Below are 27,375 nucleotides of genomic sequence, written 5' to 3' on the forward strand. Positions count from 1 at the left end.
TGCTTCTGTTCACCAGTATTATGTTTAAATAAAAGGTTAAAACAAAATACAGCCCTTCCATCAACGCCCCCATACACTCCCTATGCCCCATCCATGACAGCCTATGCCAACCCATGACCTCTGCTTCTATGGCCCATAACATTGCCCATGCCACCTCTCATAACAATCATGCCAACCTATGTCTCCACCCATCACTCTTTGCCTTACTCCCTTCATGCCAACTCACATTACCTTGAGAGTTTTGACTCTTCCTTGACAGTTCATTGACAGCTGGGCTGTTCTTTGACACTTTCTTGAGCGCTGGACAGTTCCTCGACAGCTGGACAGTTGACGGCTTTAAAGTTCCAATACGTTTGTGCATAAAAAGCGCATCATCATGTCTAATTTTAACAATCCCCAAGGGTGCTTACCTCTCCCACTGTGTGGTTTACCTCTACCAAAAGTGTCTTGGGACCTTATCCAAATGAGTACCTTGCCTCTCCAAATTAATCCACGAAGTTCAGACTTCCTCTTACCTCTTTTAACCTGAATACTCTGGGTTTCACACACCTGACCTTCCAAAATCCCCCTTCACTGGAGGCAGCTGGTGATTAAAATGGTCACCTGCCTCGGTGAATCGTGCCTGCGCGAAACCCTGACCTGATTCCACTCCCGCCCCCGGCAAAGATGGGAAATTCCGGGTTCGGGGGGAGGGGGGTTAGGAATTTAGGATTTTCGAGCATATCCAGGGCTTTCATGAGAAAGAGAGCCTCTACCACCATGGTAAAAATCTGGCCTTCCATTTTGTACAGGGGAAGATACACAACTCAGAGGTGCCTGGATTATCCACAATAATGAAGCGGCCATTCTGTACCTGTAGTTGATGAGAATTGGTTTAGAAATTCACTACCTGTAAAATGCCAGATCAGCAGTTCCAATTTGGCGATTAAAGGCATCTCAGCAAAGGAACCGGCCCAAGCTGAAGTGTGTTTAAGGATTCTGTGTGGCTGTTATTCTGAACGAACTTTATACATCCCTGAATGAGGTTCAAATCCTTGAGACAACCTGACTCCCAGGCTTGTAAGTAAATCGAAGTACGCACAAGACCCTGCTTGAGGTGACAGCAGGCAGACTAGAAAAATATCCAATACTAAAGACCCGACTCCGTGAATCTTGTTCATTAAATGTTGGGCACCATGTGAGAATAAAACAAGAATCCTACTGCTTCCAACTTGTTACAGAGGAATCTTCAGGACTGTATTTGGTTTGATTCATTTCTATGAGTGGGATTAGCTAAATAGTTCTTGCAGCGAGCTGGCATTGTCTCATCTAGCTGAATGGCTTCCTCCTGTGCTGCAACCGTCCTATGATTCAAACCCAATAAGGTGAGACATGAGGCTGGATTTTCAGACAAAGCTAGGATTCCAAATAGGAATTTAGGAACAGATGGGGGCCATTCAACCCCTCAACTATGCACACAGGACTGCGTGGCAAAATTTGTTTCGAATTCCATCCACAAGTTTGCTGATGATACGACCGTAGTGGGCTGGATCTCGCATAACGACGTGTCAGAATACAGGAGAGATATAGAGAACCTAGCGGAGTGGTGCAGCGACAACAATCTGTCTCTCAATGGCAGCAAAGCTAAAGAGCTGGTCATTGACTTCAGGAAGCAAAGTATTGTACGCACCCCTGTCTGCATCAACAGGGCTGAGGTGGAGATGGTTAGCAGTTTCAAATTCCTAGGGGTGCACATCTCCAAAAATCTGTCCTGGTCCACCCACGTCGACGCTACCACCAAGAAAACACAACAACGCCTCTACTCCTTCAGGAAACTGAGGAAATTTGGCACGTCCACACTGACTCTTACCAACCTTTACAGATGCACCATAGAAAGCATCCTATCAGGCTGCATCACAGCCTGGTATGGCAACTGCTCGGCCCAAGACCGCAAGAAACTACAGAGAGTCGTGAACACCACCCAATCCATCACACGAACCTGCCTCCCATCCATTGACTCCATCTACACCTCCCGCTGCCTGGGGAAAGCGGGCAGCACAATCAAAGACCCCTCCCACCCGGCTTACTCACTCTTCCAACTTCTTCCATCGGGCAGGAGATACAAAAGTCTGAGAACACGCACAAACAGATTCAAAAACAGCTTCTTCCCCGCTGTTACCAGACTCCTAAACGATCCTCTTATGGACTGACCTGATTAATACTACACTTCTGCATGTTTCACCTGATGCCGGTGTCTATGTATTTACATTGTGTGCCTTGCGTTGTTTTTTGTGTATTTATTTTTTATTTTATTTTATCCTCATGTACTAAATGATCAGTTTGAGCTGCTCGCAGAAAATACTTTTCACTGTACCTCAGTACACGTGACAATAAACAAATCCAAACCAGTAGTTGTGGGATTGCACCACAGAATCTAAAATCGTGACCGGGAAGAACTTCATCATCGGCAGAGAGAAGAGGTAACCATGGTCAGTATGGACGCAAACTCATAGGATCAACCAGACAGCACAGAGTCATTTGGCTCTTTATCTTCTTTGTAATTCCAAAGAGCCGCCCAATTATCCTACCCGTCTGCTCTTTCCCATAATTCTGCGGTTTTCCCCTTCATGGGTATTATAGTCAGTTCCCAGTGTGTTCCAGCATGTTGACGTAACTCAGAAGACAGGAAAATCCTCTTCACACAGACAATTGTAAATCACTGGAATTTACTTCCCAGGTTTGTTGGTTCAGACAGAAGTCGAGGAATGTTTCAAGATTAGATTGGACAGGTGAATGACAGAGAAGAGGTTAAAGAGATATGGGGATGGTGGGATGGGGGGAAACATGAATGGTCTATTTGCTCGCATGATGGGTAAATGCTGACACAAATTAGTTGGGTTGAATGGCCTGTTTTCATGTTGCAATGTCTCTGTATTTAACCGCACACTAAGAAACAAGACTTATTTGGTGTTTTTTGTAATCTTGCTTGACATGACTGTGAGAAATTACACTTCAGACAGGTTAGCCCTCTTGACTAAGTTTTTTTTTCCCCCTCAGATTTCCCTCAACTCAAATATGTTTCGGTGCTACCCAATTTGATAAAAATCATGCTTCATTAATCCTGAAGTGGATCAAAAAAACGCAGCGAAGAGGGCGCTAACCACAAAGATACAATTAGAGTGTGTACTTCTGAAAACTCACTCTGCGCTTCTGTTCTTCCTCCTCCTGGACCTTCACCTGCAGCTTCCGCGCCATCACCTGCCTCTTCCACTCTGGGATTGGGGTTCCCTGCTCGTCGTGAGTCGGGATGAGAGACTCGACATCCAGCATTGCTGTCGGTGGCATTGCAATACCGTTGAGAACCAGATCATTCGGACTGCCCCCCTGACGCTTAAGGAAACAAAGGAAGAGACATTAGTGAGACATTGAGTTTTTGTTACAATTTGGGGTCTGCAATGATTCAATGCAATGCCCTTCCTCCCTGATATTACTTACTGTTGCTCCAGAGCTTGCGTAGACCACCGTACATCCTTTACTCTGCACGGCTGGCTTCAGATTCCTCCCGGCTTTGATCTCAGCTAGTAACTCAGAGTTATCACCAGTAGGAGACATCATGTTGAAAGATCTATTACCTGTGTGAAATAAATATGAGAAATTGGGAATCCTCTCTGAACAGTTCTACCAATCCATTTATTCACAGCAGGCTTCAGACTGTTAAAACCTCTGGTGTCCATCCTTTCTCATCCCTGAGCCTCACTGTGACCTTTGTTTGGTTTGAAGTCAACAAATCTTGGCAATATTTCCCAAGTCAATGGAGAGGCGGGTTTAGCACAGTGGGCTAAACAGCTGGCTGGTAATGTAGAACAAGTTTTAATATTTAACAGACAATGTCCCCTTTTTTTTGCTCTGTTTTTGTGTGTTTTAATATGGCTACATTATTCACATATATTTTTAATTACTTTCGCCTGGGAAAAACTGGGTTTGAAAGGGGAGGGAGCTAAAATAGAAGCAGTTCATTCTCTCCCAGCCGCTGACCTGGAGTGATATTGAAATGTCTGATGTTTTTTGTTCAGGCTCGTGATTGGTGCCCACCCGGATCAGGTCCTTGCAACCTCACATGGGAAGAATGTTCCTCCCCTGTTTCCAAGTGTGCAAACTCTCAATCTATTTTACATCTTGGAATGCTAAGGAAAGGCAATTTATCAAAATGCAGACAGTTAAATGCCAAATTATTTTTGGCACAGGTACAAGGGGTCTACTTTTGTGCTTAATCATTTCATGCATCATTCTCTGGGCAGGATTTTCTCCACAGGCTTCTGAACAACAGGCTCAAATGGAGCTCAGGAGCCTACACTGAGTGGGAAGCAGTCGGTGAATTTTCCCGAATTGGCCAATTAGTGGCCAAAGGGCGGGTTCACTATGCTTTTAAGGACGGCATGTGTGCTCTCAAAGCTGGGATGCCAGCAGGAGGCCCTCCAGACTGGCAGAAGCAGCAGGTTGCCTTTCCGAGTAAGTGAGAAAGAGGGGACCCCTCTCCCCAGCCCCATCAATTTCATTCGGAGAACCACCTGAGCAGCCGGGCCTCCATTGTTGAAGGGGGTCTCTAAACCTGCCTGGAGAACTGGGCCTACCCAATCTGCCCATCTCCTGGCAGCAGCACAATTCCCAATGTCTTTGAGGACACAGATGGCATCCAACAGAACTTTCATACTTATTAATTAGATACATCGGCTATCCACTGCTTGCGAGGAGGTAATCATACCATTCCCCGGACATTATACCTTTGGAGAAATTGCCCAGAAATTGGATGGAACCAGGAAACTAGCACAGAGTGGACCTTTGTGCCCACCAGCTTCTTGATCATGCCCGTCAAGGGCTAAAATTCCTCTCCAAATATTCTTTAAGTCAACCATGCAATAGCACTCCCAATGGTATCTGTTAAACTTATATTAAAGGAACATCAATCTCTCCCTCTGATATTCCCAATAAAAATAACAAGTAGCATTAGAACCCTCAATCCCTCCTTCAATAGATAGCAATCTGGCTCCTTTTGAAAGGTAACAGATCCTGAACCAACTACTTTCTCCTGGAGTCTGTTCTACACGTCCTACATTCCGTGTGTTAATTGTTTGTTCAACCTCTAACCTTGCTCAAAACTTGCAAATTTTGCCCTTGTGTCTGCCCACCCTATGCTCATTGTTCAAGTTAAATATCTAGCTTGTATTCACCTTACCTTTCATTATTCTGAAGACCCGCATCGCATTTCCCCAAAGTCCTCTTTTCCCCAGTGAAAATGTGCTTAATCACTGGAGCCTTTTTGTCACCCCTTTGAACCAAAGAAAGAATAAAAGGCTCGAAAGACTCGAAAGAAAGGAAGTTCCGTGATGTTTACGTGAGTGACGCCTAATGAATTGTGAAGACAAGGCAGATGAAATAGGTATGACTGGAAGGATTTTTCCAAAGAGCTGTGGGAAAGGGGTCACAGCACTTTGACAGCTTTCCATTCAGGCACTTAACATTTTAAACCCTTGTGGAAACTGGTGCAACCCTTAAGAGCTTTGTGTTAATCGGTGTCACGTCACAGTGTCGCGACTTAGTACCAAACAGGCCATATTGCTGGCAGTTTAGTCAGTTAACACTGGGTCAGTCGGCAGGTACATAGCCTTACATAACCTAATGTGTTGACTATGTCCAAATGAAAGTTGTTAATAAGGTGCTAGTTTATTTAAAATATACAGCCTTTGCTAAAATCGTCAGCAAACAAATTGCTACAAGCGCGTCTGTGTGCCCACTATAAATATCACACTGTGCTAGTCAACCCACTGATTTTTAATGAGTTGTTAAATGTTAATTTGAGGAATGAAATGCAAATTTAATAGCATACCCCAGTTATGGGCTTGTTGCAAACCTTCAGTTCAACTGAATCAAAATTTGTGAAGAACCCAAGGCCAATGGGAAGAAAGGTTAAACGATTAGTAGCTCCAGATTGATTACTCTTTGTGGGAAAGCTCGATTTGAAACAGGAGGCCTTTTTCATCTGACCAACATGATCGAACTTGAGAACTACCTTGAAGAATATTTTTAAAATCCTGTCTCAAGAGCCCAGACGTTTATGGAACAAATTACAGTGCAACTGGCTGGAAGTTGGTGCAAAAGAAAATGAATACATATCGGCATCAGATTGATTTTCATCTGTGAAATCTGCGTCCAGTGACAGTTTTCTAGACAAACCTCTTCCTGAATGCTCAGGATCATGTTGCACAATGACTGATACGCCAATCCTCAGTGGAAAAGGAGAAGTCATTAGGTGGAGTTTTACGATCTAATCTAGTGAGAATCAGCACTAATTGGAACAGTTACTGAGTGGTTGCCAGCCTGCAGTAACCCTAAACTGTTGTGTTAACTGACGTGTACATCAGTGTTCCGAAAGCCGTATGCAAGCAGGTATTTCAGTGGGTAAATTTCAAGGTAAGTTTCCTCTCCCTGTTCACAGCTTTGGCAAATGTGGACTCAAGGGGCCTCGAGAGATTTTGAGCCGTTCTTTATAAGGAACAAGGTGGGATTTAATCATTCTTCCCCTAACTCCTCATTCCATTGGTCAACACATTTAGTAAAGGGACCACCACTCTGTACATCATTCTGCACACACAAAAAGCAAAGCAATGCATTTTTTGTGGAGTGAGCTGTACTTAGCACACTTGCCTCTGGGTCAGAAGGTTGGAGGTTCAAGTCCCACTCCCAAGAGTTGTGCACACAAATTGATGCTCGGTTCCCAAGTTCTGCAGATATCACAGAGAGCAGACTAAGCGAGTGACTGGGCGGGGTTTACCGGCTGTTCATGCTGGTGGGATATTCTGGTACCACGGCTGCGCACAGGATTCCCGGCGAAATGGGAAATCCTGTTGACGACGGCGGCCAGTAAATCCCGCTGCCGGGCCACCTCTCCGCTGAAAGGCCGGCCCATAATTTTACCAACACCCTCTGGATTAGGGAATGCACATGTTCTAGGGATATGGTGGAGACGCCGGCGTTGGACTGGGATGGGCACAGTAAGAAGTCTCACAACACCAGGTTAAAGTCCAACAGGTTTGTTTTGAATCACTAGCTTTCGGAGCGCTGCTCCTTCATCAGTGTCCGAGAGCTAGTGATTCCAAATAAACCTGTTGGACTTTAACCCGGTGTAAGACTTTTACTATTCTGGGGACAAGCATGCTTGGGAGGGGGAAAAAGTGGTGATGGGCCTGTGGTCCCAAAGCCTATCACCACTGGGGTTTTTATCTGCATCATTTCTGTACACTAATTAGTGACAGGTGGATCGGCAGGGTAAGACAATGGCTAGGATGGCACGAGGTGCATTAGACTGATCTCGGCCTTTGATGGTCTAGCAATGGGTGAGGCACCAGTAAGCAACAGCGGAGCTTTTCGGTACCCCAGCAAGAATCAGCAGCTTCAGGAGAAGTGGAGTGACATTTGGAAAAAGCAAGACTTGAAAAGAAACACTTTTGTGCACAGTTCATGCGTACATGAGAATAGACACGGAGTCGCTCTTTCCCTAACCAAATGGCATTGTGCGGCTGGCAGTGCTCACACAGAGCAGCGAGCACGAGAGTACCAGCCAATTGGCTAAATGGGCTCGGCAGTTTGTGGGTTCCACTCCAGGTTCAGAAAATTGAGTGCCACGCCTCAGCTGCCACTCCAGGGCAGTACTGAGGTAGCGCCGCACTGCTGGAGATGCTGGGCTGGATTCTCCGGTTTCCCAGCATGCCATTCACTGGCGGCGGGCATCTCTGCTCCCGCTGCTTGTCGATGGGATTTCCCATGAAGCCACCCCACGCCGCCGGGAAACCCGTGGGCGGGACTTCGCTGCCGGAGGGATCAGAGAATCCCAACAGCCGGAGAATTCCGGCAGCTATCTTTCGGATCACACTCATCACCCCCCACCTCAAGAAGGCTTCAAAGGATCTGTGACGCTATTCAACGAGCAGGAAAGTTTGCCCCGGTATCTTGGCTAATATAATAATAATCTTGAATTGTCACAAGTAGGCTTACATTAACACTGCAATTAAGTTATTGTGAAAAGCCCCTAGTCGCCACATTCCGGCGCCTGTTCGGGTACACTGAGGGAGAATTCAGAATGTCCAAATTACCTAACAGCCCGTCTTTCGGGACTTGCGGGAGGAAACCGGAGCACCCGGAGGAACCCACGCAGACACGGGGAGAACGTGCAGACTCTGCACAGACAGTGACCCAAGCCGGGAATCGAACCTGGGACCTTGGTGCTGTGAAACCACAGTGCTAACCACTGTGCTACCGTGCCGCCCACACTGAAGAAAAGATCATCGGGGCATTTAACTCATTTGCTCATCGTGTCGTTTGGGATATCCTGAGGTTGTGCCAGGTGCTTTGTAAAAGTTCAATTTTCATCTTTCATTTTTACCATAACCAAACCGCTACCTGTGATACAATGAGGCCACTGGAGACATTAAAATGCTGGCAGGCTATTATATTGTATGTTTCAGCCCTTGCACTTCAGCCTGCTGTTAGCACACAAATGAATAATTAATACTTTAAACGCCCTCAAACAAGACAGTCAAAGCAGCCTGGAGCCTGCCTTAATCTCACAAGAAGTTACTGCAGTCACACAGAATGGATTTCATTTATTATTTACTGCTCCAAAGATTGAAAACAACAGCGTCCACCCGTTCGCATCATTTCATAAGCTTTTGCGACAGATGTCCTGCTATTCAGGGTAACTCAGCTCTACCATCCCACTAATAAGAGGCATAATCTACAGAAACAACTCAATAAACCCGAATAAAATATTTAGTGACTGATTTGTGAATGTAGCTTTGTCTGTCTTCATGAGACGATGAGGTAAGTACAAATCTTACAGTTACTGCTCGCAAATCGTGGCTCACTGCAATGAATACCGCAAAAGACTTTTGATGCTGCTTGTCCCTCCAGTTTCCCCCTTTTCTTTCTCCCAAAGTCACCTGACAAGGATTGTACCATGAAACTCCCTGTCACTTTACCAAGTAATCATCGTGTAAACCTGGAAAGTCACTTTTAGCAAGTTATTCAAGTGTGGAGAGCATCGGATTTAAGTGCTGTCCCCACCCAATTATCACCCATTCAATAAAACTTGCATTTAGGTGACAAAAAAAGACAACATCTGGCACTTCACAGGAGCATTAGGATCACACAATTTGTACAGTGCAGAAGGAGGCCATTCGGCCTATCGAGCCAGCAGCAACACTCTGAAAGAGCACCCCAGGCAGGCCCGGTCCCCCGCTCTGTCCCCATAACCCCACCTAACCTACACATCTTTGGATACTAAGGGGCAATTCAGCACGGCCAATCCACCTAACCTTTCTCAGGTATTTCTTTTTAACTGAACCACATAAGGAGGTATTAAGACTAGAGTCTAACAGTCGGGCCAAGATGGTAGGTTCGAAGGAGTGTCTTAAAAAGGAGAAGAGGGATGGAGTGTTTGTGGAGGAAATTCCAGATTTTAGGGTCTAGGCCGCTGAAGGCACGCTCGCGAAGTGATGGAAACCAGGGGTGCACAAGATGCCAGGCTTACAGGAATGTGGATATCTCAGAAGTTTGATCAGCTGGAGGAGGTTACAGAGAAATGGAGGGAGTGAGGCCTTATAGAAACATTTGAAAACAAGAGTTATTTCTTTACATTCGAAGCACTGCTGACTGAGAGCCAATGGAGGTCAGGGAACACAGAAGTCCAACAACTGGATTGGAAAATGGCCATTTTTGACAAGGAGTACAACACTACTCACATCCAGTTTAGAAACCTTTCAAACTCCATTTTATTGTATTATACATCAGTATTATGCTCTGAAGGAGGTCTTGTAGCACAGTAGGTAGCATCCCTGCCTCTGAGCCAGAGGCTCCAGGTTCGGGTCACACCCCAGGACTTGATGGCCAGGGACGATGCGTTCCTAACACAGTCAAACAGGTTGGAAATCGTTCCAAAACACGCCAAGGGCTGGCGGTAAGAGTGAGAGAGACTCCTGGTCAACCATGCTTGCGGGGGTGGGGTGGGGGGGGGGGGGGGCAGCACGGTGGCACAGTTGTTAGCACTGCTGCCTCACAGCGCCAGGGTCCTAGGTTCAATTCCTAGGTTGCCTTGGGCAACTGTCTGTGTGGAGTTTGCACTTTCCCCTCGTGTCTGCGTGGGTTTCCTCCGGGTGCTCCGGTTTCCTCCCACAGTCCAAAGATGTGCAGGTTAGGTGGATTGGCCATGATAGAATTGCCCCTTAGTGTCCAGGGATGTACAGGTTCGTTGGAGTTACGGGGATAATGCAGAGGAATGGGCCATGGTACGATGCTCTTTCAGAAGGTTGGTGTAGACTCAGTGGGCCGAATGGCCTCCTCCTGTAGTGTAGAGATTCTACGTGGAGAGGTGAATCTCAAACTAGCGATCTGTTCGAAGAATTACTAACTGTGGAAACGGACAAAAGTCTGCCTTAGCGCAACACTAGGTGGGTAAAGACAACTGGAAATGAGAGTCTCAACATGAAACTCTTTGATCGTCCAGCTGGCAGCAGGTGACTTGCTCTCAGTGAAACCACCTGAGCGGCTGAATATATTCAATTATTTAACTGGGTGCGGTTGAATCTCACAGCTGATTGTGAGGAAAAAGAGAAAGAATGGTGGAAACTGTAATAGAGACAAATAAAAGCGATGCAGAGGCAAGTTGGAGAGTGTCTCTCTGGAAGGTCAATTACCCAGTCTCTCAGTGAGAAAATGAAAGTGGCTTCTGAACAGCAACTTATATTTATGTAGCGCCTTTAACATAATGAAACATCCCAAAGCACTTACAGGAACGTAATTAAACTAAATTTGACACCAGGCCATACTGGAGATATGAGGGCCGGTGATCAAACAACATTGTCAAAGGTGGCAGGTTTTAAGAAGTGTCTTAAAGGAGGATTGTCAGATCGAGGTGGCGAGGTTTAGGGAGGGAATTCCAGAACTCAGGGCCCAGGCAACAGAAGGCTCAGTCATCAATGTTGGAGCAATTATAATTGGGAATGCCCAAGAGGCCAGAGTTCGAGGAGCACGGATATCTTGGAGGGCTGTGGGTCCGGGGAAGATGGCAAAGATAGGGAGGGATTCGAAAACCAGGATGAGAATTTTAAAGTCAAAATCTTTCTTAATGGGGAGCCAATGTAAGTTGGTGAACACCGGGGTATAGGGGAATGTTAAGTTCCCGTTAAGGCACGGGCAGCGGAGTGACCTGAACAGAGGGTAGAATGTGGGAGAGTAGCCAGGAGTTGTCGGACTGGTTGAGTCTAGAGGTGACAAATGCATGGATGAGGGTTTCCGCAGATGAACTGAGGCACAGGTGAAGTCAGGCGATGTTATGGAGGTGGAAATAGGTGGTCTTAGTGTTGGCACAATTTAGGTTATTTTGGGATCAAATGTGATATCAGCATTGCAAACAGATAGGCTTTAGCTCTCAGACTACCGGCAGGAAGGGGGATGCAGTCAGTAACTAGGAAACGGAGTTTGGAGCAGGGGCTGAAGATAATGGCTTCAGTCTTCCCAATATTTAAGTGGGGGAATCAGCTACTCATCCAGTACAGGATGTCTGGGCAGCACGGTGGCACAGTGGTGAGCACTGCTGCTTCACAGCGCCAGGAACTCGGGTTCAATTCCGGCTTTGGGTGACTGTCTGTGTGGAGTTTGCACTTTCTCCCCGTGTCTGCATGGGTTTCCTCCGGGTGCTCTGGTTTCCTCCCACAGTCAAAAGGTGTGCAAGTTAGGTGGATTGGCCGTGCTAAATTGTCCCTTCGTGTCCAAAAGATATGCGGGTTAGGTGGGGTTTTGGGGTTACGGGGGGTTTTGGGGTTACGGGGATAGGGTGGGGAGAGCAGACCTAGATAGGGTGCTCTTTCAGAGTGTTCGTGCAGAGAGGATGAGCATAATGGCCTCTTTCTGCCCCAAATGGTTCTGTGGTTAAGTAGGTAAGTTAGCAATAGCGGAGGAGTTGAGAGTGGGTGTTGTGATTGATCTGGGTGTCATCAACATACAGGTGAAAAATCATGCTGCACCTTTAGATGATGTTGCGAGGGATAGCATGTAGATGACAAATAGTAGGGACAAGGTGTTCTCTCATTATGAATTATCTGTTCAGAGCCACTAGGTGGAGACAGCAATAAAAATTACATTCCCTCAACATAGTAATGGTGCTTCAGAGGAGTGTCATCAATCAAAACTTGATACCTAGTTACATAAGAAAATATTAGGACAAATGACCAAAGCTTGGGAGAGGTTGTTTTTATGGGTTTTCTCCAAGGAGGAGTGGTGGAGAGATGAAGAGGATTAGTGAGGATATTCCAGAATTTAAGGCCTAGGATTTTAGGGATTAGCAACAAGTTAGGCGTCAGAATTGGAATAATGTTCCCTTACCAGATTGTATCTAATTTAAGATTGCGCAGAAAACCCATTTATTCTCACACCATCCTTGATCCTGTGTTCATGCGTTTGAAGAAATCTGATGCGCCAGGTACTTTTTCCTCACTCAACATGGATGTAGGCTAAAATTAAATGTTATTGGCACCCCGTAACCCAGACAGTCAAGACTACAAAATGAACATCGTTTTGGATGGGCCCAAACAGCGTGCCCTCCTGTTTTTGACCGATACACCCAGACAGCTGGCAAACCTGACCGTGTGCATTGCTGAACCAACAATTCGCATCGAGGAGCAGCTGCTTCCAATACTCAATTGAGTGGGTGGGAGATTAAATAGCTACAAAACGTCAGTGCATTGTACATGGTATCATCCAGGAAACATGTACGGCAAAACTTGCTTCAAATAAAAACATGTCTTTCCTGCAGTGTCAACGCATACACATGAATTTCCTGGGAAATTCATCAGTCCATCTTACTGATATGGCCCCCATCTAGTTTCCATCCTGGACAATTTACACCATTTATACATCATGCCCTACCTCTATTATTATTATCAAATAATGGGATAAGAATTCCTCGGGTACCTGTGGGGAGTGACACTGCCCGCAACTGCATTTATGAAGATTCCTCCATTTGGAATTTGATATAAGCCATAGCAGCTTACAGTACCGAGACAGGGCATTTAGTCCATCCTATCCTCTTTCCCAGCGCACTCCAAAACCCAATTCGCTGCTCCGCGCCCTCCCCCCAGTCCTGCGCTGCAATTACTCATCCATTTCTTTCTTTAAGACATGCAACCGTCTATTACCCAGCCACTCCTTATTGCAAAATATACCAAGCTCCAACGACAGTCTGCATAAATATATTTCTTCTCACTCTCTCTTCACTCTCTCGTAAACAATTTTCAGCAGTCACTTTCTAAAACTCCTACTGAAATCCTAAGGTCTGTCCTTACAAACAGAATACTCAACGGAGGTGGTTTTCATGACTGATTTATAAGTTGTTATATATTAGGCTTACCTCAATACACACCCTATCCTCAATTTTATTTTTATCTTTACATTGTATATATACTATATATAAAATGTATCATATATCAGATATATATCTTTGAATTTAGACTTGGAACAAGAATAAGCACTGATATAAAATGAATTTGTGAAGAAAACAGTACACATAACCAGGGCACTTTAAAAATACAGGTGTTGCTGCATTTATAGTAAACACATTACAACACGTAACAGGGTTTTCGAGCATTTCTTAAGTAATTTCTTAAGGAAACAGATCAAGCTTAAAACTAATCTTCTACAAACTAAAGGCCACTTGCACTGTACCTATTTAGCAAGGCAGCTGGAACAACACAGTGAAAACCTGATAAGTTCAGAATAAAAAATAGGAAGTCTGAATTAATTCCCACCCACCTTTGGTGCAACAGGGGATCGGAGCAGGTTGCTTTAATGCAGCGTTTCCTCCAGCTCTGGTAGCGTGGTCTCACCTGGTTTTCACCGCCTGACCAAGGACTAACTAGCTTGTAGGCACGACTACGATTAAATTACTTACCCTTAATTAGCGTCAGCCCTTTGCCTCCTGGATGGGGAGAAATATTAGGAGAGGAGAAGCAGGCATGGCAAGGGAATTGCCCAGCCCGTACGCAGCGACCATTGACAGAAATGTTGCACAATAGGAAATCACGTGGCAGTATGTGCGAGATGCCGTGATCCAAGCAAATGATGACACGAGGGAGCATTGTTTATCAGTACAGTGTAGCGAGAGCAGGCGGGAGGAACGGAACAGTTCCACAACAACAGAGAGAAATCAAAGAGGCGGCAGAAGGAGAAAAAGAAAAGCTGTTAGAAAGGTCAAAGACACAACATAATAGGTACACAATTATCCAAATGATTCTGGAAGTTCTGAAGAGACGGGGAGTGCAATTAAGTTCAATAGGTTTATGGACTTAAAACCATTAAACCTGAAAAACAATCTTCAGGTCCCTCCGCAATTCCACCTCATCCTAACCTGTTCTGACAACTAGCTGTTGTTGCCATGGAAACGTCCCTCAATGTTTCCACTCAGTTAACTGATACTGATTCAACAGACTGTTTATAGGCTGTCCTTCCAGAGATAACCGCTCTGGATGTCTCTCAGTGATTGCGGCGTTCCTATTCCACTCTCGCCAACTTGCATCTTCTTCCCATTCCTCCCGATGGGCCAGGAAATCACGAGCAAAAACCCCCCCGCTGAGGTCCTGAGGCATGTGCCTGGTTCCAGACATCACATGTGTGCCCCTTAAGTGCCCGCTGAATTGGCCTCAAGCCACTCAGCTGCATCGTTATCAGCAACTCCAGAGAATGGTCCACCACCAACGTCCCAGGGCCACTGAGGATGGGCAATAAATACTGGCCTTGCCAGCAACATGAGAATGAGTTTTAAAAGTTCTTTGTTATCAAGTCTAAATGAATTGCGTATATCTCCGTCAAAACAGAAAAAGCAGCTGGACGTTTCATGTGTAACCTTTTTCATCAGAATGCACCTGCATTATTAACCCATCTTTGTCCTTCACACACAGAAACACCTGCCGTGCACGTCCTGTATTCTCTGTTTACATTGCAGGTGTCCAGCTTTTACCTTTTTTTGGCAGGGTCTGGTTTGTTCTCACAAGTGCAATTCTTTGTTTCTTTAAAAAAATAAATTTGGGGTACCCAATTCATTTCCCCCCCCCAATTAAGCGTGGCCAATCCACCTACCCTGCACACCTATAGGTTGTGGGAGCGAAACCCATGCAAACACGGGGAGAATGTGCAAACTCCACACGGACGGTGACCCAGAACCGGGATCGAAACTGGGACCCTGGCGCTGTGAGGCAGCAGTGCTAACCACTGCGCCACCGTGATGCCCCTCAGTTCTTTGTTTCTGACAGAAATTGGATTTTACAAGTGGGTAAATCACTGTGACTTAAACATTGAGTTCATTAAGCAATTTCTCAATGGACAGGGTTAGAAATTGTATTTAGGCCTATTACAAAGCAGGAGTGCAGTCTTTTTTTAAAATTTAGAGTACCCAATTATATTTTTTTCCAATTAAGGGGCATTTAGCGTGGCCAATCCACCTAACCTGAACATCTTTGGGTGTGGGAGTGAAACCCATGCAGACACGGGGAGAATGTGCAAACTCCACATGGCCAGGATTCAAACCCGGGTCCTCAGCGCCGTAGGCAGCAGTGCTAACCACTGCACCAGCGTGCCGCCCTTCAGGAGTGCATGCTTGATGAACTGGTCTGTTATGTTTGAAGAGAGAACGTGAATTTTAAAAACGTCTTTCCTAACCTCAAGATTCTCCACATTCGGGCCTATTGCTATTGAAGTGAGGCAGCTGTTATGGAGAACATCGTAGCCAATTTGTACACAGAATGCTCCCACAGCAATGACCAGATGGTGTGATGGTACTTAAAGGAAATGCTCCCCTTCCCTATTTTGAAGAGGGCCTCTTGGTCTTTTACATTCGCCTACTGCTGGGTCAGCAGTCGGAGCACAATTAGATTCAGCAGCCCTGGCCTGAAAACTGAGAAAGAACTCAGAATTCTGTGTGTTCATGGATCTTCTGTAATGGTCAGACTGAGATCACAAAAATACCCTTCATGATAAGACAAAGTGGGGGTTGATGGCATGGTGGTATTGTTGCTGGACTCGTAATCCAGAGACCCAGGGTAATTCTCTGGGGACCTAGGTTCAAATCCCGCTGTGGCAGATGGTGCAATTTGAACTCAATAAAAAATTTGGAATTAAAAGTCGAATAACGATTATTTGTTTGAAAAACCTATCTGGTTCACTATCTGGTACAGATACACAGCAATGGCCACTCAGTTCAAGGGCAATTAGGGATGGCAATAAATACTGGCTCAGTTAGCGTGGGGCGTCATTCTCCGACCCCCCAGCGGGTCGGAGAATGGCCGTTGGCCGCCGTGAATCCCGCCCCCGCCGGTTGCCGAAGTCTCCGGTACCGGATATTCGGCGGGGGCGGGAATCGGGCCGCGCCGGTTGGCGGGCCCCCCCGCTCGAGTCTCCAGCCCGGATGGGCCGAAGTCCCGCCGAGAAATTGCCTGTCCTGCCGGCGTAAATTAGAGTACCTATTTACCGGCGGGACAAGGCGGCGTGGGCGGGCTCCGGGGTCCTGGGGGGGGGGGGGGGGGGGCGCGGGGCGATCTGGCCCCGGGGGGGTGCCCCCACAGTAGCCTGGCCCGCGATCGGGGCCCACCAATCCGCGGGCGGGCCTGTGCCGTGGGGGCACTCTTTCCCTTCCGCCTCTGCCACGGTCTCCACCATGGCGGAGGCGGAAGAGAATCTCCCCACTGCGCATGCGCGGGAAACTGTCAGCGGCCGCTGATGCTCCCACACATGCGCCGCCCCGACATGTCATTTCCGCGCCAGCTGGCGTGGCAACAAACGCCGTTTCCGCCAGCTGGCGGGGCGGAAATCCCTCCGGCGCCGGCCTAGCCCCTCAATGTTGGGGCTCGGCCCCCAAAGATGCGGAGTTTTGGGCGCCAGTCGGCGGACATCGCACCGTTTGGGGAGAATTTCGCCCCTCATCCCAAGAACAAATGAAAAAAATAAAGTTGCCTTGAATGTTTGAGTGTTTTTTTGTTATTCTTTTCAAATAAAGATATTAAGGAATACATTAAAAGGAATTAAATTATATTTAGGTAGAACCTTATCTTATCAAATCTCACAGAAATATTTCAAAGCAACTAATCTGTAATCAAATACACAGAAGTCTATTTACTATTGTTACATAGACAAATAAACGTAAGTACAATTCTCAATCCCAGTATGATTTCAGATTAGATTAAATGCTGTTTAAATGTTTGAAGTAGCTGGAGCTCAAATTGGTTCAAACGTTATTTCAAAACTCTATCAGTAGTTTGTACTATGACGGCTTAAAACACTAAAACATGTTGCGAAGGAGCATTAAGGATCCAGGTTTCAGGTACATCTCCTAAATTCTTTTTCCTTGCAGTCCCAATCCTGCGTCTCACTACAGTTTAGCGACATCCACTATTATAATGTTACGGGTCAGTCGTATTGCATAAACATACCAATAGTTAGAAAAAGGTCAGTAATTCAAGTTTGTCTTCAGAACCTATTGAAAATGACCGCCACAAACAATCATCCATTGATATATCTCATTGATACATGGATGTGGAGGAGCCCATCACAGTTCCAATCATGAGAGACAGAGGATATAATGAAGAGTTGGACTTGCAACCTAGCAGCCAGATTAATGTGATGTCAGTGGAGGCACTGCATAGGAAATAAAAAGTTCCACAGTCCCAAATAATTTTTTGTTGTTGAAAGAAACCTGAGACATACAGTGGGTGAAGCAATCTCCTTGGCTCTTTTCGTAAGTATTAATAATTTGGTGGCATTTGCCAACCGCATTGCAAAGAAAATACAATTCGAGTGAAACACATCTAGTTATGCATCGGGAGCTTTCAGGAATGGCACAAAAATGGACCAATTGTTAACCAGGTGAGATTTTAGCAAATCGTTCACAGTTCGATGCACAAAATTACAACACAAAAGCGTATTTTATCCATTAGAGGAAAATTAACACTCTACTTCTCATCAGCTGCAGATGTTAAACTTCCACACACAGCGTGCACACAGGGCAGTAATCCACGTCAGTGTTGATCGGCAGAAATGTATAGGGCAGAGCATCACTCTCAGAGGACATATGGCAAAACTCACCCCACTGTACCGGGTCAGAAAAGATGGCATTCCAGAGTGGCACATCACCAGGGTATACAGCGGGCTATTAATGACACAGCCCTCCGATTATAGCTAGGACAACGGGCTGGATTCTCCGCCGCCCCCAACGGCGGAATCGCGTTCGCAAATCGGCGTACTTGTGCCATACCGTACTCGGCCGAATTCCCGACGGCATGGGACTCTCATGATCCCAGCCGTATGGGAACCTCGCGAGGCGGCTGCAGACTCAGTCTGGGGCCGCCACAGTCGGGGGAGGGCCGATCGGCAGGCAGAGGGGGGCTTCATTCGGGGCTGGGGGCAATGTGTGCGGGCGGTCCAGGGCGCGTGAGCGGCTGATGCGGGGCACTACATCGGAGGTCCAGGTCCGCGGGCTGAGTCCACAATGGAGCTGCAGGTTGCCGCCGTGCGCATGCGCGGCCTCTGAACTGGAAGTGCTGGGGGCCGTATCGGCAGCTAGAGCTGTGAGCTCTACGATGGCTCCCTGCTAGCCCCCAGCAAGACGGCAAATCTGTGGTCTTTTGACGCCAGTTTTCCTGGTGTAAATGACCACAGTTTTCACGACAGCGTGGGGATTCTCCAAAAACGGAGAATCCAGCCCAACATTTCTGATACTCTTCGATTGTATATGGCTACACACGATTATAACAGTATCTAGCATTTAACACCCATGTTAAATTACCAGAGATGAGAAAATACAGAACAACAGAGGGTTTTTTTTTCAAAACATTATTTGATACATACTCTGTCAGTAGAGTGCCACTATTAAGACAACTCACACCACACCATAAGGGTTCTAGCCTGACGTGCAATCTCCGGTGATAATATTAACACACCGAAAGTAGCATCACATAAGTGTAACATTTGCTTTAAAAAAGGTCAAGAAAGAAGAACAATCAAATATGTTTTCACAGGCTGATACAAAATAGACTCGTCTGACACAAAAATTATTTAATTGGCCCAATATTCAACCACAGAAGGACATTCACTCTTAATTTATTGTTAATTAGATTTCTCCTCGACCTGAAATATTGGTACATATGAATCCAATAGAAAACCATGGTAATCACTCTGAGGAACTTTGGAGAGACACGTGCTTCTTTCTACTTTGATAACCTGTCTCCTCAGTCCGTCCCTCTCGATCTCTGCTTGCCCCAGTCAATCTGGATGCATTTTTCACTTTCAGGTTGCTCGTAGGAGGAAAAGCGATGGAGGAAAACATTCATGTAAAACCTTACTGTGAATCAGCTTTCATGAATTTGCTAATCAGCCATTGTTAAGTGATGTCAGATAAGACCTTATGTATTCATACCATAAATCAATAGCATACCATTCTTAAAAGGATATTCGATACACAAAGAGAAATATTTACTTTGCTAATACAGGGATATATCAATGGATGATGGTGACTCATTAACAAATTAAAAGGTCAAGATGAGTTTCTGTTTACTAGTTTTGTGCAGGATGACAATACTGTTCTCAACATGTTTCACAGTACCCCAGCTTCGCCTCATACTGACCCCACCAGATCCACACAATACCTTTTGCAGTGATGTGGTTCTCAGGCACCGTGTCCATGGCATGTAGCTCCACGAGCAGCCTGCACCCACTGTAAAATGTGGGTTGCAATGTTATAGCACTGGTTCCGCTATCCCGTACAGCAGTAGCAAGACCTTCTAATGGGATCTTCGACTCTCACCATTACCCCCCACATTGTGGTAAAGGCCAATGTATCTATTATCAATTAATATTGTAATGTTCTCCAGCAAGAGAGAATCAAACGATCGGCCCTTGACATTCAATAGCATTACCATTGGTGAATCCACCACGATTAACACCCTGGGTGGTTACCATTGACCATGAAACTGAACTGACCGTATTGATACTGTAGCTACAAGAGCAGGTCAGTGGAATTTGCAGTGAGTCACTCACTTCCTGACTCCCCAAAACCTGTCCACAAATCAGGAGTGGGAATCCAAGGCACAAATCAGGAGTGTGATGGAATAGTCTCCCCTTGCCTGGATGGGCGCAGCTCCAACAACACTCAAGAAGCTCAACACCATCCAGGCCAAATCAGCCCGCTTGATTGCTCCCCATTCAACAAACATTCGCTCCCTCCACCATCAACGCACAGTAGCAACGGTGTGTACCATCTACAAGATGCACTGCAGGAACTCACCAAGGCTCCTTAGACAGCACCTTCCAAACTGCTACCATCTAGAAGGACAATGGCAGCAGATACATGGAGACACAACCACCTGGAAGTTCCCCTCCATGCTCCTCACCATCCTGATGTGGAAATATATCGCAGTTCCTTCACTGTCGCTGGGTCAAAATCTTGGAACTCCCTCCGTGACAGTACTATGGGGGTACCTACACCTCATGAACTGTAGCGGTTCAAGAAGGCAGCTCACCACCACCTCGTCAGTCACAATTAAATGGGCAATAAATGCTGTCCTAGCCAGGGATTCCCACATACCTTGAGTAAACAAAAAGAGTGAATAAAATGACCAGAATTGAACAAGGAAGAAGAGTCTTAGTTTAATTCGATGTCAAACCATCTCAACCCGAGCTTTTAATTAATAAACACACAGGGACAGTTTGGGGAATGTAGCTGTTGGTATGAATGTCGCTGGATCAATTCTTGCATGTCCTATGAAAGAATTTTGAAAAATCCAACCAACCAATTTAATGGTTAAACTCAGTTTTGGTCATTTTAAGAAGGGAAAGGTTAAACAATGACAAAATGTTCCTTAATCATGGAATTACACAGACTTTGCTGCACAGGAACAGGCCGGACAGCTCCACTGGCCTCTGTCAGTGTTTATGCCCCACACCAATCTCCTTCATCTTGCACAATTGTATTTCCATCTGTTCCTTTTTCTGTCATGGACTTCTCCAACATCTCCTTAAAGATATCCATTCTACCCATCTCAGCAGCTCCAACTGACAACAGATTTTACATTCTAACCACTCTCTCAGTGAACAAGTGTCTCCTGAATTCTTGTTTTTACGCCCCCTCAGTTGGGTCTCCTGTTCAAGTGGAAATATCTGCATTCTGTCCACGCTATGGAGCCCTTTTTAAAGATCTCTATTAGATCGCACCACCCTGCCCTCCACTCGCTCCCCCCCCCTCAGCCACGTCTTGATCAGCAAAAGAAACCCAAACTCTTTCACATAATCTATCCAGATTGGCAAAAGGATGTCCGCAAACCAAAATATGAGTGAATACTTACTTCCCCCAGATGATGAGGGTCTACGCTGTTGGTTGCTGGGTGGTGGGGTCTCTGTTGGCAATGGAAGGGGTGGAGGAGGAGGAGGGACTGATCCACTTTCAGGGAGTGGGGGAGGGGGTGGGGGAGCAGGGATTTCATGGGGTGTGTGGGTTTCTGCAACGTTTCCATCCCTCTGCACCTCTTGAGGTCCAAGGGAACCCTGGTGAAAATAATTAACAAACTGTTATTAGAAGTGCTGAGGGTTAGAATGAAAATAGAAAACACAATTCTTAGCTTCCTTCTTTTTATTATGACGGAGGATTCCAAATGCCAGGGTTTAATGCATCCACAACAATGACAGTGATGTTCAACCTCCCATAGCAAGCGGCATAGCAACTATTTTACTGGACAGGTAATCTCGAGACTAATAATCCAGCACATGTTTGGTCAAATTCCATCAGAGCATTGAAGAAATTGATTTTTAAAAGATAACATGTAAATAAATAATTGTAGCCCAGTATATTGATCTATCAGTCCTAACACGTCATCAAGGAAAATGGAAAATAACTGACATCAGCATAAGTGACCAGGAAGTTGCCAGACCGTTGTAAAAACTCAACTGGTTCAATGGTGTTTTTCAGGGAAGGAGTCCTGCCACTCTTAGCTTGTCTGCCCTATATGTGATTCTGGTGCCACGTCAATGTGGCTGACCTTTAACTGTCCTCTGTAGAGGCAAAGCCACTGATCGTACGGATTGCTGTGGTTCAAAAAGATGGGCCGGAATTCTCCAGCCGCTCCCTGGAGGCGGGGTTCTCTGTTTCCGCCGGCATTGCATTCCTGTCCGCGTGTTTCCCGCTGGGAGACGGGCGGTTGGGAGGCTGGAGATTCCCGCCCATGACCAACCAATAACTTCTTAAGGCCCACTAGGGATGGGCAAGAATTGCAATCCATGCCAGTGAGACTCAGAATAGATATTTAAAAAAAGGCCCAAACCAAAAGTAGCAAAAACCACCTGATAAAAGGAGATTTCTGTCCCATTGCAAATGCCATTCAATTGGCTGTTCTACAATAACTTTAATTCCCACATTTCCTTCATCAAAATACCACCAATAGTGATAAAAATATACCAATAGTCGTCTGAATAATGTTGAAAGGAATTGGAAGTAGTTCGGTATTTTTTAAAAAGTTATTAGGTAGCTCATCAGTAAGTATTTATTAACTATTCGAAACTAGATACACAGGGAGAGTAAAGGTCCAAGCTAGGAGCTGTCTCCATGCTTGCCTCTACACACGGCTCTGTCCAACACTACACTGACCCCGAGGTGCACGTCGCGTATTCTCTTACACAACTGTGTGGGCGTGATGTGCCATCAATTACAACAAAGACGAGTTGTGGAACAAAACTGTGGCTTTAATAAGCTAAACGAGATCCTGCTGGTAACTGATCCCGAACTGGGGCAGGGCCAGAGGTCGGCCACCTTTATACAAAGCCTGAGGGGAGGAGCCAGCGGAGACAACAAACAATATATACAATACACTAACAGTGGTTTACCATAATATATATAATACAGGAAGTGGTTCACCACAATATATCTAATACAGTAACAGTAGTTTACCATAGGGTGGTACTGTACTCAGTCCCATGTTAACCCTCAATATGCCAAATCCTATTTTACACCTCCCACCAAGTCTTTATCCAGCGTATTTACAAATGATCGCAGTTTACCCCATGTATGTTTTACACCATTATTACTACCCAAGATTCCTCCCACTCTCAAGTCTCTGAGCTCATAGGGTCAGGTGGTCTGGGGGCCTCATGGCCCTTCCGTATCTTGTTCCCACTACTACCAGAGGAGTGGTAGGCTCTGTTGCTGAAGGTAAGCTTTGTTGAATTGATTGTTCTGGTGTCTTTCCATCCTCTTGTTCCGTTCTTTGACATTAAATTGTTCTTTGCGGATTTCCCCAATTATAGCGATAGATGCCGGTTGATTTATTCCAGTCTTTACAGAGTGGACGTACACTCAGCTTGTCTCTAAGGTGCTTTTTCCTCTTGTTCCTTCATGCAGCTCGGCCTGACGTGCAATGGAACGGACAACCCTCTACTGCGAGGGTGTGACTTGGTAGTAAGCTTACCTTTGTGTTTGGCTGTGCGACGTGCTTTCATCAATGCGACTCGGTTCCAGTATCGATTTAGCATTATTGTGCCAGCTGGGGATTGCAACATCTGCTCTGTGGTCTTAGGGTTTGTCTCTCCAACTGACATCGGGGTTGGAGGTTGAGGCTCTTTTCATTGCTCTTTGGCCTCTTGACTGTCATCTACTTGAGGTGTCGTGGTAACCATCTGTGAGGTTGGCTGGTCTGACCAACGAGGGGCTTCTGGCACCTATAAAGAACGTGGACAAACCTGCCCGGCAAAGTGAGGAGACAATTCAGAGCGAATGTCCCAGTCAGGAAACTCCCTCTGGTTTCAGCTATCAGGAATTTGCAGTCCTGATTGTTTTACCCGCCGGAAAGCGGTTTCTTGCGGCTGACCCCAAACCCAGGTGTGATTTTTCTTTAGCTGAAGATGAAACGGGGCCAGCGTAGTTGCCAGATTGGGGAGGAACTTCCCGCAATAGTTTACGAGGCCGAGAAAAGAACGATGATGCGAAGTGTCAGGTGGGCGGGGGCCTGTTGAATCGCACGCACCTTCTCTGAGACGGGGTGGAATCCTTCGCGGTCCTCCCGATAACCCATGTAGACTACTTCCTTCGCCTGAAAGACGCACTTTGTGCAATGTAAATGGACTCAGCCTCCGAAAAGCGTCTAAGGTCAGCCTCCAGAGTTTCCAAATGTTCCTGCTCCGACGTCCCTGTGATCAAAACGTTATCTAAGTAGACAGCGACACGCGGAAAACCTCTCAAAATGCCCTCCATATCGCGTTGAAAAATAGCGCAGGCATAGGATACTCCAAAGACAAACGTGCATATTCATACAGGCCCTGGTGTGTATTAATCATTACATATGGTCGGGAGGCAGGGTCCAGTTCCAACTGTAGGTAGGCGTGACTCATATCTAATTTTGTGAACGAGAGTCCACCTGCAAGTTTTGCGTAGAGATCCTCTATGCGAGGCATTGGATATCGGTCGAGTCGGGAAGCCGTATTCACTGTTAAGTTTATAGTCGCCGCACAAGCGAACTGTGGCATCTGGCTTCATTACAGGTACAATTGGTGCTGCCCAGTTAGCGAAACGGACGGGCCTGATAATACCCAAAGTTTTCAAACGAGTGAGCTCCCCTTCTATCTTCTCGAGTAAGGCATAAGGCACCGGGTGCACCCGGAAATAGCACGGTGTGGCTCCTGGTTCGACTTGGATATGGGCTATGGCCCCTTTTATTTTCCCCGAACCGGGCTGGAATACATCTGGGTATCGTCCTAGCACCTCAGTCAACCCTCCAGAAACTGTTTGGAGGATGTGCTGCCACTGCAACCACAAATGGTGCAACCAGTCCCGACCCAACAGGCTGGGCCCATGGCCGCGCACCACGATAAGTGGGAAACGCCCCTCCTGGCGTCCATAAACAACAGGGGTCATCGTAGTTCCTGCAATGTCCAATGGTTCCCCCATGTAGGTGGCCAACCTGGCCTGTGTGTCGGTTAATGTAAGGGTCTGTATACCCTGCTTGATGCGGTCGAATGTCCTCTGGGCGATCACGGAGACCGCTGCGCCAGTGCCCAACTCCATCTCGAGCGGGTGACCATTGACCCATAATGTCACCTTAATGGGGCCACACGGGGAGCTGCCACACAATGCAGCTGCAGGCACTCGTCCCCCGTCTCCACGTCCTCAGGAGTAGTCGCCGCAGGTTCATCCACATGGAAGGTACGGCCCCTGGGCTGGTCCCAGTTTCGGTCGGAACGACGGCGCCTCTGGCACCCCCAGGACCGCCGTCCGCGACGGGGTCGGCGCCTACAAGTCTGACACGGACATGGCTCCTCATCCATTGGTTCTGGAGAAGGCTCCCTTCGGGGAGGAATGTCCGACGGCCACTGGCGTAGATCCGGACGTCGTCTCGCCCAAGGTACCGCAGGAGTGCAGGGGGACGTTTTCGGATGGAAGGGGTTGCGCCCCAAGGCATGCACTTCCATTCCCTGTATCTCCTGCACTCCTCGTTCTGCACTCTCTCGGGCCAATACTATTTGAATGGCCTGTTGAAACGTCAATGTTGGCTGAGCTAACAACTTTCTCTGGGTGGCCGCATTGTTAATACCGCAAACCAAACGGTCGCATAACATTTCTGACAAGGTCTCACCATAGTCACAGTACTCCGCAATCCTGCATAGCCTGGATAGAAAGTCGGCAAGGGATTCTCCTGGGGTCCTCTCAGGTCAGCGGTATTAAACCAGTAACGTTGGACTATCGTGGACCGGGTTGGGTTAAAATGCAGCCCCACTAAATTCACAAGTTCATCAAACGTTTTGGTGTCCGGCGCAGCTGGGTACGTAAGGCTCCTAATCACCCCAAACGTATGCGGGCCGCAGGCGGTGAGCAATATGACCACCTGGCGCTCGTTTTCGGTGATATTGTTTGCCCGGAAATAGTAACGCATCCGTTGTGCATACTGGTTCCAGCTTTCCAGCGCAGCATCAAAAACATCCAAATGTCCGTACAGAGGCATGGTGTAATAGAAAACAACTTCCAACCTGTATCCAACAAAAATCCAGGGAGGTGGCTTCAGCAGTGTAGACAGCTATTTATAAATGCAAATCTTTCTTTTTTGTTTTCCAGTATTTACACAAAAGGTTTGTGGGCTACGAGGTTTCAAACAGGAGTGGCTAATCATGGATATCCAACGGTCTATAGAAACAAAGACAGGTGCTGCTGAAAAATCTCAGCAGGTCTGTCAGCATCTATCGGGAGGCAAACATTTAGAAATGTTGCCCGCCCAGTTTAATGGTGCAGGGAAAGGAAAGGTGAAGCGCTTTGTCATTTTGCTTCGCTGTTCCCGGGTGCATATTGAGATTTCTTTAAAAGAAGGGCTTGCATTAATATCATGTGTATCATGATCTCAGGTCCCCCCAAGTATTTGACAGCCAATGAGGCACCTCTGAAGTATTTGGCTGTCACAATGTTGAAAAGGAATCAGTGAAAGGCTGCAGAAAATGTATTAAAATGCCACAGTGAAAACTGACTTCTTGTGACTGAAAAATGTGTCCATGAATACACGCCTCACATTTTTCATGGAGGAATGCACAATATTCTGGCAGACTTGAAGACAAGTTGAAGATTATTTACTCAAACTGGAAGCAGGGACACTCCCATCACCTTTCGCCTTGCTGTCTCAGATGAAAGTGTTGATAGCTGTTTCAGCAAGAAGGAGGTAGATGTTTCAGCAAGAAGGAGGTATGGTAAGAGTAGCATGTTGTGGAAGCAGAGGTGAATGAACTTGGCAGTGGATAGGGTACGGGATTTGAAGTTCAGCTCTGGGTAATAATAATCTTTATTGTTGTCACAAGTAGGCTTAAATTCACACTGCAATTAAGTTACTGTGAAAATCCCCTAGTCACCACACTCTGGCGCCTAATCGGGTACACTGAGGGAGAATTCAGAATGTCCAATTCACATAACGGCACGTCTTTCGGGACTTGGAGGAAGCCGGAGCACCCGGAAGAAACCCACCCAGACACGGGGAGAACATGTGACCCAAGCGGGAATCGAACCTGGCGCCGTGAAGCAACAGTGCTACCCTGCCACCCACAGGCACATAAGGCAGCACATCGTAGCTGGGTGCAATTACAGTGACGAAGGGGAGGTTACTGTTGCCCTGCCTGCAATTACGGGGGTTGCAAGGAAGGTGACACCAGACACCTCTTCACACTCGGCGACAGGGTGAAGTGGGAAGGAATTTGAAGATGCATTTTGTGAGACAGAAAATGAGTCCTGGGCAGTCTTTGCTTCCCAGGGGATCCTGGGACACGAATAGGTTAATATAGGACGTGCAGCAA

General features: G+C 46.5%; 1 protein-coding gene across 1 annotated transcript in view; it reads right to left on the reverse strand.

Moving 5' to 3' along the window:
* Positions 1 to 27,375, reverse strand: part of espn (espin) — a 199,024-nt gene that overhangs the window by 53,424 nt on the left and 118,225 nt on the right. The window contains 2 exon segments of the mRNA XM_072477998.1: positions 3,181 to 3,611; positions 21,411 to 21,609. Of these exon segments, the coding sequence (XP_072334099.1) occupies positions 3,181 to 3,611; positions 21,411 to 21,609 (630 nt within the window).

Source organism: Scyliorhinus torazame, chromosome 16 (assembly GCF_047496885.1).
Source record: "Scyliorhinus torazame isolate Kashiwa2021f chromosome 16, sScyTor2.1, whole genome shotgun sequence".
Classification (NCBI taxonomy): Eukaryota; Metazoa; Chordata; class Chondrichthyes; order Carcharhiniformes; family Scyliorhinidae; genus Scyliorhinus; species Scyliorhinus torazame.